At 40.5% G+C, this 18,993-nt stretch overlaps 2 protein-coding genes across 3 annotated transcripts in view; one reads left to right on the top strand and one right to left on the bottom strand.

Annotated features, from left to right (window-relative positions):
* CTNNA2 (catenin alpha 2) overlaps positions 1 to 18,993 on the bottom strand; it is a 405,963-nt gene that overhangs the window by 143,078 nt on the left and 243,892 nt on the right. The gene's annotated exons all lie outside the window — the stretch shown is intronic.
* Positions 12,254 to 18,625, top strand: LRRTM1 (leucine rich repeat transmembrane neuronal 1). Its single transcript, XM_015624692.1, has one exon. The coding sequence runs from the start codon at positions 13,167 to 13,169 to the stop codon at positions 14,730 to 14,732; it is 1,566 nt and encodes a 521-aa protein (XP_015480178.1). The 5' UTR covers positions 12,254 to 13,166; the 3' UTR covers positions 14,733 to 18,625.

Here is an 18,993-nt window from a genome sequence, read left to right on the forward strand (position 1 = left end):
TTGGAGCAACCTGGGATAGTGGAAGGTGTCTCTGCACATGGCAGGGGTTGGAAAGATGGACTTCAAGGTCCCTTCCAACCCAAACCACTCTGTGGTTCCATGATGTGCAGCAATAAGCAGTATCTGGATTATTCATGAGAAAGGACTTGCAGGAAGCAATATTTAGTACCCCTCTCAAAAATACTCTGCTCACACCAGGAGCTGTAGGATTTGAATGGCTTTTACCAGAGGTTAACTCCATGCTCTGCTGTGCTCTGTATTTTAGTCAGAAATACCTGGCAATGACCTTTCCCAAAGCATGAGATCTTCAGGATGCATTTCTAAACCACATCCTCACTGATGCAGGTGACATTCAATGGGGTTTTAGCAGAGTAAAAACTAGACACATAGTTCAGGTGCAGGGAAAGATCCACAAATGTATGCTCTGCACTCCCTAATAGGAGCAACAAGGTCTTCCCAATACTGGAACAGAATTTTTGATGAAGAGCCTGGTGGCGAATTTGAAATACTAGCCTGGGGGCCTCGATGAGACATAATTCATTCCAGAACAAATCCAGCTTCTACATCCATTCCTCCAAAGTCATTATTGACCCAAGGGAAAATGCTGGCCTTAAGCAAGCTTTAATAAAGACTCTGGTGGAGTCGTTTCTGCAGCACTAAATGTGATAATGAGAAACAAGCCACTTAGCTGCAATAGACCCAGGACCTGTATATAACCCAAAAGTCAGTTTTCTGAGGTTCTTGGGATTCCTTCCAGAGATGAAACAGGCATCCAAAAGAGATTTAATTACCTTGCTCACTAATTTGTTACATAAAAATCAGTCAGGCTTAAATGGACCAATATTCTGCTTGTCCTATATGAGTGTAATTTATTTTAATACTGTTTCTGCGAAGTAAAAATATCCACAGGCTAATCAAGTCTGGGTTGAAAATCAAGATTTTTACTAAACCAATAAAAGTGTGAACATATAAATCTGGCCTTAAACATTGCTCTACTTTAGAACTTTCCTTCAGTTTATTTTAAACAAGAAATGTTTGTATCTGTGACTGTAAGACTTAATATAAAATAGCAAAATTTCCTACAGACTCTGTCAGATAGAGAGTTTCTTATGGGATTATTGAAAGTTCTTTATGGAAGAAGAAGGTAAAAAAAACCCCTGATAAGTAGCATGTATTAGTTTTAAGTTAGGTTTGTAGTTACTGTTGTAAAAATAACTGTCCTTCACGCTGTCCTTTTCTAACCAACAACCTCAAAATAAAACCTACTAGACACAGTGGAAGCTATTTGAAAATTAAACTACAGTCTTGATAGAGAAAGGACCCTTTGTGTGGCTGTTATGATCCTTAGCCTCCATCCCAGGCAGAGCAAGCACAATCTTTTGTGCCTGTGGTTGATGTCTGGCATTCACTCACAGAGAGATGCTTTGTTTTATGGCTTCAGATTCTACAGGCAAGTATTGAAGTTGTGAAAGTCAGCAGAGGAAAACACAGAAATAGGCTCCTCTGCACTGGTGCTTTGGTAATACAATGGATGGGAGGGAATAGGAGCACAGCAAACAGAGGCTGAGTGTGGCAGTGCTTCAGGCAGGAGGGAAATTGGAGAATATTCCCATGGCTAAAGCATGAAGTGAACCTCTGGGCCTACTCCTGCCCTTATCCAAAACAAGATGGACCCAGGTATATCGTTATGAAATTCACAAATTTACAATTTTTTACAGATCTGATCAAGTATTTACTATGAACAGCAAAAATAAATAATTCAGCATTAATCAGGGGGAGATACACTTCATAGCCAGACCATCAAACTAAAAGCCAGTGCTGTACTTGCATCCAACCTCTTCCTTTATTTCACACAAAAAAAAGAAGTTTGGGGTACTAATCCTTTCTATGAAAACTCCTAAAATATTTTCTATAGTTACAGGGGAATCAGTGTGTGCTTTATGATCCAGGAGGATTGGCACTTACAGGCCTTTTTTTTTTTATCATCTTTCTTTTCAGTACTGTTTGAGTTGAAATCAGATACCGTGTGGTAATTTCAATAAAAGTAATACTGACTCACATTTCTGTGAAACTCGTAGCTATTTATATGGACAAGATGCAGGGGCGGGGGCACAGAAAATATTACTGGTTTGAATGGAGATGAAATGTCAGGAAGACTGGAGTTGCCATCTACTGGAATGTGCAACGAATGACAACTGCCATGCAAAAATCCTGAATTTCAAGCATTAGTCACTGTAGCAGTCAAGGTACGTCGCACTGGCTCCAGAACAAAAAAAAATACATACGCAAAAAACCCAATCAAATATTACAAATTAAAACTCCAAAGACAAAGAGTTATTCTCCACTCAGCTTTTGAGAAGTCAGAAGATGCACAAGGAGGCTGTGTCAAACCAATCTTATTTGCCTGCATCTTTTATCCACATTCAGCAATTGATTATATTTATCACTCCCCATCAGAGCATTGATAATTGCACTTGCCAGCTTCAAAAGCACAAAACAATGTCAGAATCTGAAAAGAAGAGAATTATAAATTCTTCAAATATGGGCATCTAATCACCACTGCATTTTTAAACCACCACTTTTTAATACAAGATAATATTTAGGAATATCTTCAGTTGATGAAACACAGAAAAACATAACACAAATCTTCTTAGAGCTGCTTATCAAAGACAGTTACTCCATATGAATTCTGCTGTTCCAATAGTGTGTGGTAAGTTCATACCAGAAAAAAAGTATTCAAGTATTCACTCTTGTGCTTGTGGATGATCTAAAGCAGAATTTTTATTTCCTAAATCCAGGTCTTGCAAAAGATCAATTATTTAGCTAAGAAAGTTCATACAGCAAGTCCTTACAGCTGGACACACAGACAAACCAGACCTCTCCAGGGCAGTTCAGAGGAGAAAAGAAAGCAGAAATGTCCCAAAAGGGCTGTGACTGAAATGACACCAAATGAGGAGGAGACTTGATGCTGATAGCAGCTAGAGCCCTGAAAATTGAAGTCATTTGCAGACATAAACAGATCACGTCCCACCTCACAAGACCAAACCTATACACCAGGATTTTCTGCGAGTGGTTTAATATTTTCTCATATTTAGAGAAGATGTTTATTAGTCTCTTAATAAATGGAGAGTATGAAGTGACTGGAGAGAAGTACCTGACATGTGAACTGTGTTATTACGATTAATGGAGTTCATACATAAAGGGTTATTTCTCTGGAAAACGTCAGATTGAATAATTACTGGAATTACTCCCAAAGGGCTTTAGAAAATGTTCTGCCCAGTTTCAAGTCACGTTCTTATCACACTTTTCTTTTGACTAGAGGGTGATCTTTAATTGCAGTTTGAAGTAAAACAAGTACTGTAAGCAATTCATTAAACATTATGAAAAATGATGTATTTATCTAACAGTGCTTGAAAGCAGCTTTTAATTTTTACCCTCATCTTTAGGCAATACAGAAAAACCAAATCAATAAATAAAATGGCTTTCTTCTGCCTTTGAAACAAAAAAGGACTCTGTCTATGTTTCCCTGCACCAGATTAGGTATAGAATATCCTAGAATTGATATATTGGAATATTACTGGCAATTTTATTAAGATAAGTAGGGAAGAGATGATAGTATTATTTAGTCTCTTGGATTTCTGAAATCTAATCAGTATTTAATGGATACAATGGTGCCAGAAAATCCAGACAGTCAGAGAACACAGCTCAGAAGCCTCTGAATGTGTTTCAGGGAAGCATCCCAAGGTCAGCACTACTTTGCAGTGCTGCAGATGCTTCCAACAGGTTCCAAGCCCTGCAGAGCGAGGGCCAAGGAAAAGCAGCACAGATCAAAGGATAAATTCAGAATGGATTTTCTTTAGGCTGAAGGTAAAGAAGCCCACACCACCCAGCTTCATCCCACTGGCACTAGGGAAGCTTCTTCCCACTACGTTTTCAATGTCTTTTGTTGCTCACTGCTCTCATGACCCTGGTGGGAACAGCTACAAATGAGCTCTGCTGACCTGATGCCAGTGCATGGTCCTAACTCAGCTGCAAAAGAGGCTGCAGAAACCTCACTGGGCAGATGCCATACCTGGGAGCATTGCAAGACACTGAATTCTGTCCAACAGCTGTTGCCTTGCACACCAGAACTGTGTTGATTATTGTAATATTCATTATGGTTAGAGCATGGTTCGTATGGAGCCAGGCTGGGAGAGCTGGGGCTGTTCACCCTGGAGAAGAGAAGGCTCCAGGCAGACCTTGGAGACCATAAAGGAGCTCCAGGAGAGCTGGAGCAGGACTTTGGACAACGATGTGGAGTGCCAGGACAAGGGGAAAAGGCTTCCCACTGCCAGAGGGCAGGGTTAGATGGGATATTGGGAGGAGTAAATCCTTGACAATGAGGGACAGGCTGTCCAGAGAAGCTGTGGCTGCTCCATCACTGGGAGTGTCCAAGGCCAGGTTGGACAGGGCTTGGAGCAGCCTGGGATAGTGGAAAGTGTCCCTGCCATGGCAGGAAGCTGGAATCAGATGATCTCTTTAAGGTCCTTTTCAGCCCAAAATGCCTGTGATTCTCTGATCAGGACACAGCAAAAGATAGTCCATGCTGGGCATTATGCAACGACATAGGAAGAGATAATCCCTGAAATTAAGAACTGGAAACAATAAAACCCAACAAAAATCAACAACAACTCTAGATGTAAGAAGAAATAGGGCACAAAAAAAGCAAAAAAAAAAAAAGGAGATACAATTAAAGGAAGCAAAGTGAGGTCTGGACCTGCTTCCAGGATGGATTTTTAGCAGGTGTGGCACTCACTGTTGTGCCTTGCTGGATCACCTTCTGTCCCCTTCCTGCCACGGGCACACAACACCCCCAGCCAGTGTTCACAGACCACACCAAGTGTGAAGGGGGGAATCATTCAGGAAAGCAATGGCTTCCCAAAGTTCTAAGACTGCTGCAAGGAACATTACTGATCCAATTACGAAAAGTGGGTATTTGTCCACAGCTATGTGTGCCTCACACAGCCACATCCACTTAAACACATAAACACCTTTTCATATACAAAAATATCTGAATAATGGGGAAAAAACTACAATGGATCATGAGCCACAAGAATTTTACAGATACTGACCTTTGGTTTTGATTTAGAGGCTCTAACTAATAAAGCTTGGCTTTGCACCAAATCCGAAGAAGAAAATCAAGTACACTCTTGTCAAATCATAATTAATTTGCACTACAAAAAAAAAAGAGCAGAACTAAGTCAAGCATACTTTAAAAATGGTCTCTAAAATTCAAAATATTCCATAAAATGTCCTATATCTTGAAAAACAGGATGATATTTTCCTGCCTTTTCAAGTTGATTATGCATCTTTCCACTCATTTAAAATATAAATTGAGTCTTAGGAAACAATAAGCTCTTCATTTTACAGGAATATTAAAGATTCAAAAGAACAGCAGTAGGAGAGGGAATGAGATTATGAAACACAGCTGAAGTGAACCCAAAAGCATTGTTACTGTGCCCCCCCAAATCTGCTGTTTCACCTTTAAAAACATATATTATGGCAGGGTAATTTACATTCATACTACTGTACAGACTTTAAAAATGTATTTGGCATATTCTTTCTAAAACCTTGAAAATTCAGGATCTTTGGATATGTTATTAGAATTTGCTATGCCCTTCTATATATTTATTTAGACAAATGGAGTAACACAAACTTTTGATCACTTTGTACGTTCCTTCTAAGACATGAAAAATCTTCAAAATACATTGAAACAAAACCAAACAAGAGTCAGGAGTGCACATTTCAAAGACTGCCATTGGATCTCACAAAATTAAATTAGCTGTTGAGAAAAGCTGAGTTTCTAAGATTACACATACACCACACACAAACCTCCTCCACCATATAAACTCTCCAGTAATGCCTTGAGTATTTTTAAGTTGGTTTAAAAAAAGAAGGTCAGGTTATTCCCATCTTTTTTTTTTTTAGAAGGCATGACTATCTTTTGTTACGCCTTTAAACATGTCCTTCTGAGACTCCTGACCCATGACTATTTCTCTTAGACATTACATCAGTTGCAAATAAAACGTAATGAAACCATAAATTTTGCAGGTAGTCAACAAACCATCGTCTTTAAGCTTGCAAAAATCACAATGACTTCCCTCTGAAATATGAGTCTTCAACCTCAAATATTTCTGCATTATTAATTCTGTCTATGAGCTAATGATCCAGAGGCCCTGTAATCTCCCTGTAAGATGCAATCCACACACAACCAGGATTTCAACGCATTTCATCCTGAATTTTCCCTTTAGAATATGGATATCATTGGAGCAGGAGGATGAAAAAGATCCTGTCTTCCTTCTCTGCCACAATTCACCAAGAGGCACATAAAGCTGAGAATGCCACAGCCTGCCAAAGGTCCCTGCCCTGCTTGATCCAGCATCTGCTTCCATGGTTATATCACCCAGCCTCTGTTGTTCAGGTCTTCAGTAAATCCAGGAGTCACTTCTGAGAACACTCCAAAATCTATTATTACAGGTAACCTGCTCCAAAAAGCAGAGTTTTTCTGTAGAACAGCACCTTTGCATGTAGTGATTGGACAAGGGAGTGTGGGTTCAAACTGGAAAAGAGCAGGTTTATGGTAAAGAAGAAATTGTTCCCTGTGAGGGTGGGGGGATCCTGGCACAGGGTGCCCAGAGAAGCTGTGGCTGCCCCTGGAAGTGTCCAAGGCCAGGTTGGATGGGGCTTGGAGCACCCTGGGATAGTGGAAGGTGTCCCTGCCCATGGCAGGGGTGGAATGACATGGTCTTTAAGGACCTTTACAACCCAAGCTATTCTATAATTTTATGATTCTACTTTTCTGTGGAGTCAGTTTAAATGGTGTCCTATGTGATGGAAGAGGACTCAATAGTAAGTCTTACTCAATTTCAAAATACCAGCCCCAACTTTATAACAAACATGTATTTCCAGAAATGTATCCACAAAGGCCAACATGAAGTTTTTCTGTCTTTTCTGTACTTTAAAATACATTTGGAAATGAGCACAAGAAATGGATTAAGAACAAGTGGTTGTCTAATGCTGAGAACAGATTTTTTGTTCTGGGAAAATTTTCCAAGTGCAGTTCATCCATTTGTAAAAAGAATTTCCAGAAGACTGCCAGGAACAGATTTTAACTTCCTCATGCTTGCTTTTAATAATTTATTTCATAAATTCCTCTCAATTCTCCACATGTCCTGCACTTTGGAAATCTAAAAAGTGTTCACAGCCCCTCAAGTTATGCCATTGGTAAAAAGAATGAAGGGTTATGCATCAGGAGGGCTATTCCAATGCATTACCAATGACTTTACAGCATGGTGCTTCCTGCATCCCCAGGAGAGACCTCCCAAGCAACACAACTTAGTCTGGAAAACGACACAAAATGCTGGTAAAACATGGGCACATGATGGGTTTAGGGCCATAACCAGTTTGGCTACAGGGGGGATTTTTCACAGTCCTAAACAATCCTGCTATTCTGTCACTTCATCCAACTTCTCGGTGAGTCTGGGTAAATACACCAACAACCAACCAGCCAACTGACCAACCCCAGGGGCAACATCTGGGAGAAGCAACATCCACGGAAGAACAGAACCTTTCAGCTGAAACAAATCTCAAATTTATAAGAAAAGGCCATTTAGCACCAGAGTTTATAAAAAAATAGCCCTCACAGATGAGCTATCAACAGTTACAGAAGGCACAGTAGGTGTATTCAAGAATGTGGATAAGCTGTCGCCCTCTCTGCTCTTAACAGAATTGGGAATTAATTAATTACAGTTCATTTGCTGGTACCTCCACAAATGCTCAGGAAGGTCTTGAGATAAACCTTTGTGGAGTGTCTCACTTAGCACTTCTAAAGGTGGAACTAATTGATTTCCATTCAAATATGACCAACTAAAACCTTCACACTTGCTAATCATTGCACTCCATACACACTTCCTCTGTGACTTCCTAAGGCATTTTTAGAGATATAAATTAGCAAGGGTTAATCAAAATCCAATATTTTCACTTTTCCTGTAAACCAGGAGTTCCACCAACCTGGTAATGTGACAATAACACACTGGCCTTTGCCTAGCCAGGATGTTGCATGATCTTCATCTGCCAATTAATCACAAAGGGATAATTTTACTTCTTGCCTTTTTCCTGTTACCCCTGGACATTCAGAACCAGTAACACTGACAAGAGTTTTGCCATCATGTCCAGAAATCCAAAGGTATTTTCACAGATACTTAAGAGAGTCAGTCATTTTTAGCTTACTCATGAATGGAGGAGAGAGTTACTTCATCATACTCTGGGTATGTTGTCCTAAAAACTGACATTTCTGCACTGAATTCTGCACATGGGTCTCTTCTGTCAGTGACTTTCTAGAGCTATGCATGACCACCTGCAAGTGAATGTGGTTGATGAGGATGGAACAACTGCAATGAGACAGAAAAAATGTTTATCACCTTGTCAAAAAACATAATGTCATTTACATAAGAATATCTATGATTTAAAGGCAGCCACAAATCCAGTGTGTCTGTCAAGTACTGTAAGAATTTAATGATATTTGGAGCTACCAGGACAATTTTAGTCAAAATCTTGTATAATGGTATTCATTTTTAGATCTACTAAAACAGACATGTTATAGATCTGGAGTTCTTATCAGCTGAAATCCTAAATTTTATACAGAAGGGGCAGCCAATAAATGTTCAGGATGACCAAGAGGGAAATAAAAGAGAAATAAGAGATTTAGTTTGCTTTACCTTAGGTCATGTCTTTTTTCCCCTCTTTCTGGTTTTAAATATTTCCTTTATACAAAATGCCATGGTTCAGCACACTTGAAAATTAAAGACTACCAAAGATCAAGGTTTGAGTCCTTCCATTCATGAAAGGAAATTAAAATCATCACTAAGAGCAACACTTTTTATTATTCTGATATAAACCACTCAGAAAATACCAAAAAGAAGCAGCATACTCAGTATTTAATAGGTTGTTTTGCCTTTCTGTATTTATTTATTAATAATATATTTATCTATTATTATTAGAATTTATTAAAAGATGTGTATATGAAGAGTTAGGCATCAGCAGCCACATTCTGATCTCATGCACTCTGTCCCAATCCCATCTGTCCTGGATTGCAAATTAAGGTAAGGTAAATATCCAGGCACAAACGGTAAAGGAATATCCAAGGGATTAGTATGAATTAAATGATTCTGAGGCCAGTTAAATCATATGGGATATTTAATGGTTGGACTGGATGATCTTAAAAGACTTTTCCAATCTTGATGACTCCATGATTAATCTGAACATAATATTAAAAATGTGTAGAACAAATACATTGAAAGGTGTTTTTCTTTTCCAGCCTGAACAATCCTGACCATTGCTGCCACTGAATTACCCTTGTCATGGCTACAAGAAGGAGCTTCCCACCTAAACTTTCTAAAATTTTATTCATGTTGTTCTTCTGTAACCTACTTTACATTGATTTAATCAAGCTCCTTTAAGCACACACAAACTTAGTTTGCCATTCTTAAAATGTTTTATAATAGCGCATTTAATAAAGCTAATTTAAATCTGCTAATTTATAGAGACTTGCCAGAGGCTTTGAAACTTCAGAAAATGTGTAAACTTAACAGTTTGGCTGTGATAACAACTCAGACAGTGGAAATTAAGCCCTTTGCAATACAGTCATCTTCAAAGTGGATTCCTGGTTTGATTGCAAAAAAGGTACACTGCAAAAATACAGCAGGACACCACTATGCAAAAGGTATTTCAGATGCCCCAGTTCTTGAATTTGGTCATTACTGTGCCTCAACATCACAGCTCAAACATACACTGAAGTCTCTCATTTTAAGACTATCTGGATTCTTTTTTACAACCAAGTTTTGGACTAGAGCAGAGTTTCTTATTCACCAGCCCTCTGTCAGAGCTCTGAGAGTGCACTTAGGGCCATTAATTCTGGGTCCCTAATTCTGGTTGTCAGTCTTCCAGCTGCTGCTATAAAGGTTTGCTACTGTCTGCTCTAATTCCTGCCTTTGAGAACCAAATGATAATGGATTATATGCCAGAGTGGGAATAGGCACATTGGTTGGGATCCAAGCTGTATCCCAGGTGATAACAGGGAGAAGCAGTGAAAAAAAATAAAAATAAAAACTCAGCTCTTCAGTGCTGTATCAGGGAGCTTCATCTTTGCTAGAAGAAGTCTTTGTACACAGCATTTAAATGGTAACTAAGTGATCCTTATCATCATCTGATTTGCAGAAAATTGTAGCTTTCCTTGAAGATATAATTGAAATTTTCAGGGCTACTGTTGCAGACCTCTCCCCAATTTTTCACAAGGGAGAAGGCATTAAAGCTTCCCCCATTAAGACTTGTAGGGTTGCAGGTTTTTAAGGGACACAACCTCATTGCTTTGAAGCTTTTTTTCAGTATCTGTCAAGTTCAAATCATCCTTTAATTTTTTTCTTCCCCTGCTAATTGCACCAAAATATTCATCACGGCAATCTGGAATATATTCTTGGATGGGGTTTTTTAGTCTCTCCTGCTTCAATGCTTTTTCTGTCAGTTCTGTCACTGCTTTCCTTCCTGCTTTTGTGTACTGAGAAACAGAATTAAGGTGTACTGCAACCAGTGGACACTTGCATAAACAGCCTGCTTTGAATAAAACAGCATGATCTGGGGAGAGGAAAACCACCTTCAGCTCTCCTGCCCAAATGCTAAAACATAGATGAGGTTCATATGTACTATTAAAGCATCACATTTATGCTTTGAGATCACTGAAATGCTGTGAAGAGCAAAAAAATGTAAATAAACTGAACAGGGAGCATAAAAGCACATTGATCCCCAGGTTCTGAAACCACATTTTAAATGGTTTATATTTGTAATTTATTTAAGACTGTTTCTGGCAAATCCATTAGTAATGAATCTCCTTCACACATTTTTATTTTTATGCACGAGAGCTTTAAGTTTGCCAGGACTTCTGCAAAGCAACTTTTACTGCATCAAATTACTGCATTCCTTGATCTCTCCCAGCACACACAGCAGCCACACTCAAACACAACGTTTAGCCCTGCAACAGACACCTCCAAAACAAGGTATTTCTTCTAAATTAACACAGCTGTGAAAAAGAAAGCAAACACAATGGTTCTGCCCTGTCCCTCCAGCGTTTTGCATCCGATGTCCACTTAAAATCAGCACGATCCTCCGCGACCCTCGTATCCTAAATCCGTGTGGAACTTCTTCATTGGGTATTGATGCAGAACCGGGAGCTGCCAGCTCCGATCGCTCTCACCAGCACACCAGCTTGAGACTATTTCATAATAGGAAAAGATGGCCAGCGTTCTCCTGACAGAAGTACCATGCATTTTTCAGTCAGTAAAAATTACAGAGCTCACTGACGATGCCTTAACCATAGAGAACAAGGACTGCAGATAACCCAGCAAAGATTTTTTGGGTTTTTTTTTTGTATACAAAGAACAAAAAAACCAGCACAATCTGCAAAACTTATTAACTAATGGGGTTTGAAACCCCCTCTTTGCATGCTGCCGACACGCTCACAGCAACCTATGCATTGATCTTATTCAAAAAGCACAGTAATCTTTATGCTGCTAGAATTGGAGTTCTGCGTGCCGTAGCAGACACTGCAAAGAAAAAAAGAGAAAAAAAAAAAAAGCCTTTAGGAAAGGCATGTGCTGAACACACAAAATATGCAGGATGGAAAAAGACCAAATGTAATTAAAGCTTATATGAAATGAGACATTCCTATTTGCAGAGCTCTGACTGCATCTCTATGAGAAAGAATGCACAGAATTTCAAATCATGCTCTATTTAGACAATGTCAGAAGAAAAAAAACCACATTTTCCCCACACACACCCCTCAATCCCCCACCTGAAGACCAAAAAGCAAATCTCATCGTCAGAATTAGAGAGAAAAAGCAATCCAAAGAGACTGGTTTACATATTCCTTCCCAAACCAAGTAATCGAGTCTCTCCCTCTCCCGGCTAATAGCTTATAAATACAGACTTTAAACAAAAGCATCCGAGTAAAAAAGAGAAAGAATCCTAATTCTCAAGCTTCCTACTTAGCACTGCCTCGCTTTTGATGATTTGTGCGGCTGTGTGTGCGTGCCTGTTTGAGAAATGGCGAGATAGGCTTAAAGTATTTTCCATTTCATCAAAGAGCATATATTACTTTCCTGGTTCGCTCCGATGTTGGTTTTATGCCCACCCCTTTTCAATCTGCCCATGTCTGAGATGCACAGTGCAGGCGTACAATCATGAGCAGCTTACGACACTCAGTGAACACTGGGTGCCTCTGCATGCTCTAGCAACATACTGCTCAGCTGAAGGGAAGGGATTCTTGCTGTCTCTCTCTGCTCTAAGCATCACCTAACAAGCAAAGCGAACAAAGAATGGGAAATAAAGCGACCCTTAGCCGGTCAGTGAATGAATGGTAACCTCTCTCTGGAGTAAAGGTTGTGCCGGTCCATGGTCGTTGCAAATGATGGACATTAAACAGATTGACAAATCCTGTGGAGTCGTTAGTAAAGAGTTTGGAGTTTTTTTCACGCCACAGTGTTAACTGCAGAGGAAAGGACAGAGGGAGAAGGAGAAGATCAAGCTCATGTACATAGTTCTGAAACTTGCAGGTCCTAGGAGGCAGCTCAAAAGCTAGCTGGACAAGCCTTTCGCTCGTTGAGCAGAAGCGAAGTGAGACATTGTGAGCTTGCCAGCCTTGCACAACATTGAAAGGGACTGAATTTGTAGCACAGAGGGGTCTTTTTTAGCTCTGCATATAATTAGTCCAAACACAAAGGAAGCAACTGAATGGAGGTTGTCACTCTCTGGAAAAGGGTGGGTAAGACACTTTTTAATTAAATTCTTTCATGAAGAAAGATTTTTTTTTTCTTTGCTGCAGCATTTAACATGAACAAAATCACTATCATTTTACCTTTGAATGTCTGTGAACTTTAATGCTGCACAGCTCCTGCATGCTGTAAAGTGAAATATTTGCCTCTGTGTTTGTTCTGTTTGCTGTTTTGCTTTGGTTTTCGGGCTTTGTCTCGTTGGTTTGCATTTTTTTATTTTTTTTTTCCTCCCTTAAATAAAATATGATGTAGAATTTGAAAAGATTCAATGGACATTCTCAAGCATATTTGGAAATATTCTTGCTAATGGATTTCCTTCTTATTGGTCTCTGTTTAAACTGGCTGCTGAGGAAGCCCCCGGGGTTGATATTGTGTACGCTGGGTATCTTTTCTAAAATGCTTCCAGCTGTGAATAGTGGGTGTCCACAGCTCTGTCGGTGTGAGGGCAGGCTTTTGTACTGTGAATCACTGAATCTCACAGAGATGCCTCGCAACCTGTCGGGCATGATGGGCTTGTCTCTGCGGTACAACAGCCTTTCAGAGCTGCATGATGGACAGTTCACAGGGTTAATGCAGCTCACGTGGCTCTATCTGGATCACAATCACATTTGCTCAGTGGAGGGGAATGCCTTTCAAAAATTGCGGCGAGTTAAAGAGCTCACCCTGAGTTCCAACAAAATAACCCAACTGCCCAACACCACTTTCCGCCCCATGCCAAACTTGCGCAGTGTGGATTTATCGTACAACAACCTACAGTCTTTGGAGCCTGACCTGTTCCACGGGCTGAGAAAACTGACAACTTTGCACATGCGGTCGAACGCCATCAAGTTCGTGCCAGTGAGAATTTTTCAGGACTGTCGCAGCCTGAAGTTTCTAGACATAGGATACAATCAGTTAAAGAGCCTGGCTCGAAACTCTTTTGCAGGCTTGTTCAAACTCACTGAGCTGCACCTCGAGCACAATGACTTGGTGAAAGTGAATTTAGCCCATTTTCCCAGGCTCATCTCCCTGCACTCCCTCTGCTTGCGAAGGAATAAAGTCACCATCGTAGTAAACACTTTGGACTGGATATGGCAACTCGAAAAGATGGATCTCTCTGGCAACGAAATCGAATACATCGAACCTCACGTTTTCGAAAGTGTACCTCATCTCAAATCCCTGCAGCTGGACTCCAACCGGCTGACCTACATCGACTCCCGAGTCCTCGACTCCTGGAAGTCCCTCACGAGCATCAGCCTCTCCGCCAACGCCTGGGACTGCAGCCGGAACGTCTGCGCCCTGGCCTCCTGGCTGAGCAACTTCCAGGGTCGCTACGACAGCAACCTGCTCTGTGCCACCCCCGAGTACGCCCAGGGAGAGGATGTTTTGGACGCCGTGTACGCCTTTCACTTGTGCGAGGACAACGCCGACCCCACGAGCGTCAACACCTTCTCCCCGGTGACCAACAACAGCGAGCAGACGCTTGGCTATGGCTCGGCCACCGCCACCTACGACGCGCCCGAGGGCGACGAGGACCGGACCACGTACGCCGTCACCATCACCATGCCCGGCGAGAACTCCGAGAACGCCGTGCAGATTCACAAGGTGGTGACGGGCACCATGGCACTGATTTTTTCCTTCCTCATCGTGGTTTTGGTGTTGTATGTCTCCTGGAAGTGCTTCCCAGCCGGCTTAAGGCAACTAAGACAGTGCTTTGTCACACAGCGCAGGAAGCAGAAGCAAAAACAGACCATGCACCAAATGGCTGCCATGTCAGCCCAGGAGTATTACGTTGATTACAAACCCAACCACATTGAGGGAGCCCTGGTGATCATTAATGAGTACGGATCTTGTTCCTGTCACCAGCAGCCAGCGAGGGAATGCGAGGTGTGATTTTCCTTTGGGATTTAAACAGTGTGCAACCAAATAACAGCGTGCAGGCAGACAGTGGCACGGGGTGGGGGGGTGGTGCTGGGCTTTGCTGGTGATTTCTGACGTGCACCCCTGCCCAAATTGTTTAAGAGGGGCTGTCCAAGAGACTTGATATTTTAGCTTTATCGTGTCTTAAAAACCTTCAGGACAGCCAATCTTAAGGTTTCATATGCTAATACTCCCTTTGAAGATCTGTCAATATTCAGGAATCTGAGAGTGTAAAAAAAGGTACCAATTATTGATCTTTTGTAAACTAAGAAAACTGTTTAAAATAAAAAAAAAAAAATAGCATTTACAGTTTTTACAGACTGGTGTATATTACATGAATGGCTCCCTGTATACAAAATGCAACAGTTTAACCTCTCTCTCTTCATGCTGAGTGTTGAAATGAAAAGTCGAGGAGCAAAGAAGCCATGTAAAATAGAAAGCTTAAAATTACCCAGGTGGCTTCCCATTGTAATTAGCACACATTCACATACATCATGCTGCTGAAGATATGAAGCATGACACTGGAATTCTATTTTTGTTAATGTGCTACCTGTAACTGGACATCAGTACAACAAGGAGCAGAGCTCCTCAGAAAGGCTGAAGTTTTGACCATGTCCCTAGGACAGGATTTCTGAGGATTTTTAAGTACAGCTCACTTGTTAGTTGCTGATAGATCCATAAAAATTGCATTATAACCCATAAAAGTATTTTGTATCAAAAGTGATCATATTGAAAAGACTCACTAAAAGAAAACAACCAACAAAACCCAAACAAGTGAAACACTGCCAAAATGTGCTCACCAGAATTTTCTTTACTGTAAAAAAAAATGTGCTAAATTTAAGGGCTTTTACATGCATTTCCCACTTTTATGCTTGTTTTGATCTATGCCAAGAGCAAAGATCCCCTCATTTTGTGCCCTGTGGTGCCATGGTGAATGGATGAGAGAAAAAAACAATTATTTGGGTCTAAGTGGTGAAGCTCAAGAGCAAAACCACTGTCAGGGTAGGACAGAGAGTTTACAGAGCACCCTTCTGGGTCCTGTAGCAAAGTGCTGGCAAAGCCCAGCTCATGTTCCTCCCTTCCACCACCGGCCTTCACTAACAAACAACCCCAAAACCTCTGCAGAGGCTGGAGGCAGATGTACCCTCCTTACTAAGGACTGAAAAATGGCATTGATGGATATAAGCAGTGATTTCATGATGTAGAATCCCACAGCTGTTTTATCTGACTGCCCTTAAATAAAGGCTTCCTTTCCTTGTATTTTGGATTTTTCATTCCAGAATGTGAACAAGCAGCCGATTGATCTTCTCACCAGCTCCTCTCATACTAATTGACGATGAGGGAGTTTTATAACATCAAGGCAGAGCATCTTGAAATTTTCTTCCTACAGCACTACATGTGAATAAAATGTTATGGATAATGAACTGGGTGACATTTCTATGCTTTGTACGTGTTTCTCTATCCTCAGGTTACCACCAAGAGAGGATCAATTCCAAAATCTTACTTGTATTTTAATGTAACACAGGTTTTTTGGTTTTTTTTTCTTTTTCATTGCATTAAAGTGCTACCTACTCTTACAAGGGTACAGCAGGCTTATAAAGCAGAAAATAGGCACAGAAGAAACATTTTTTTTTCCTTGCATAGCAGGTTTTAGCCATTAATTTTAAATGTAAAGGGTGAATTTTATTTTTTTTTTATGACTGAAACTATTTTTAAGGAATCAGAACTTATTTTCTTCTATTTGGTACATGTCCTACTGTGTATTATAAAACATGAAAATAGCCTCTTAATCAAAATTTTTACTCAGTAAGACTATAATTTCATCTGTCAAATGATGGAAAGGACAGTTTCACAGAAAATTTAATGAAAATCAGCTGCTTTTTTTTTTTTTCCTAAAGCCACTGCAAATTCACCCACAGCTTTCAAACAAGCAAGCACTGTTAAACCCAGGCTTTTCTCTCTTTAAACAAATGCACATTTCTCTCTCTGTGCCTCAAGCCCACAAGGGCCTGATCCATCCTGCAACTCCCAAGTGACCTGAGGGGTTGAGTGTCCATGTGCAAACCTGACAGGGAGGGCAGAGGGAAGGTTCAGAGCCCCTCGTCTCTTTGGGCTCCCAACTGTATTTGAAGCAAAAGTACTTCCATGCTAACCCAGGGCCCAACTATATTTATTTTCCCCATTAAACCCTTCTCTGAAATCAATAGGAAATTTAACTGTGAAAAATTGGCTCTCTAACTCTGGACTGGGCTATGTGTTCCCCGAGCCCCCAAGCAGCACTTGGTTACAGGCACTTGCCAGGAAGCTTCCAAAGTCAACCAAGGTTGTTAAAATATTGTCTGCATATGGTATAATGAAATATGAACTGCCTTTATTTTGATAATGACCCCCTGTTGCTATCAGGAAATGTGTTGGTGCAGTCATGGTTTTACCCCTGTGAACCTGAGACAAGCCTGATACCAACAAACAATCATCCCGTGGTTGTATTGCCGTGTATTTTTAGCATTTTTGTGGGTTGTATTTGAAACACACGAGTGATTGCACCCCTCTGGAGTTATCCCTGCTGTTTATTGGTGTTAGCAACCTCCAGCTACATTTGCAAAGACGTGAGCAATTCTGCCTTTGGAATTTATTCACCTCTGTGCTCCATGCATCTGGCATTGACAGCCCAAGTAAACTGAACAGAGCATTTTTCTTTGAAGGTGCAGTGACTTCTTGAGTGAGAGCTGATTTGGGGTTTGCCTGTTGCCACTTCTCCTGGAGAGAGGTGATGCCCACCAATGACTTGCCACCCTGAGCAGGATGATGGATGGATCCCTCCATGGAGAGCACAGCACTTATTAAAGGATCTATTTCAAAATCCTCCTGCAGGAATCTTTTCCAAGGGTAATCCCTTCTAAAGACAACCTCCTGGTGATTCCCAGAGGATTTCTGGAGATCTTGACACCCTCTGAATATTTACTGGAGAAAAGAGGGTGTCACTGCTGTTACGTGGCATGAAGGCACTCCACAGGGTGCCCACATCCAGGCTGAAACTCTACGTGAAATTTGTGTGGGTAATACAGAAATCAAAGAGCCTGGATGTCATTCCAATCCAGCTACTGCAAATCCAGTTATTCATCCTGCTCCAGGCTACTTGCATTGGTGTATATGAGAGTTATTATATTTGTACTGCATTCAGAGCAACTGAAGGGACAAATTTTCCCTAATTCTTTCTTCCAAATTTCATGTTCAACAACTGCCCAGAGATAAGTTATTTCCTCTCTTTTGATGCCCTTATTCTGGCCTATTAAATGGCTCCAAAATAAAGCTGAAGAAAAAAAAGAAAAAAAAAAAAAAAGATGCTTTTGGGGTGAGTTGTGAACACTGTTTTGTCCATGAAATGCTTGGGGAATATCAAAGGAAGGGAAATATTTTAAATACTCCCTTTTTGATGTTCCACTTAATAGGACTAATCTCCCTTTTATAATTAGGTAATTAACATTATTTTTTATATTTATATATATATATATATATATATATATATTTAACTGTCTGTTTGCACACAACACAGGGTAAAAGGTAAGCAAAAGCTCTACCTTTCCTGAAGCTGGTTAACAGTACCAGTGTTACAAATGTCTAATATGCATTCTCTTGCTGCTAACATCAATACCCACTCACAGTGCACCCAGTGCTGAAGGAACTGTTGCTGTGTATGCTTTGAATGTATATAAGGGATGATTTATTTTCCTTCCTGCCTCTTTTTTTTTCCTTTCCTTTCTGTACTACTTTAAAAAAAAAAATGATATGAAACCACAGAACCAATGCTAATGTACCACATTCTGTTTCTGGCCTGAAAATATAAAATACAAAGTAATTCTGTTAAAGCTGCCAATTCCCTCCTTTGCCATGTCTGGGTGCTGCAGGGGGTGAGCCCAAGGGATGAGCCATTCCTTGTGCTCAAAGCAAGGATGCTCTGTACCAGGCTGACACAGCCCCCTGCATACCTGTGCCACAGAAAGACCATGAACCATCCCCTAAGGATATTTTTGTATGCTTTAATATATTCTGTATGTTTTCATGGCTAAGGCATTGAGGGGTAGTTGAGTCTATTTGATAATTTCCTTTAGTTCTGATAAAAAAAAACAACAAAAAACAAAAAACAACCAACCCTCATTTGCTTTTGAGATGGACTACATTTGCTCCTTGTGTGAGTCTCATTCTGCATTAACAGCAAAAGGACTCTCTGAGTTCC

Source organism: Parus major, chromosome 4 (assembly GCF_001522545.3).
Source record: "Parus major isolate Abel chromosome 4, Parus_major1.1, whole genome shotgun sequence".
NCBI lineage: Eukaryota > Metazoa > Chordata > Aves > Passeriformes > Paridae > Parus > Parus major.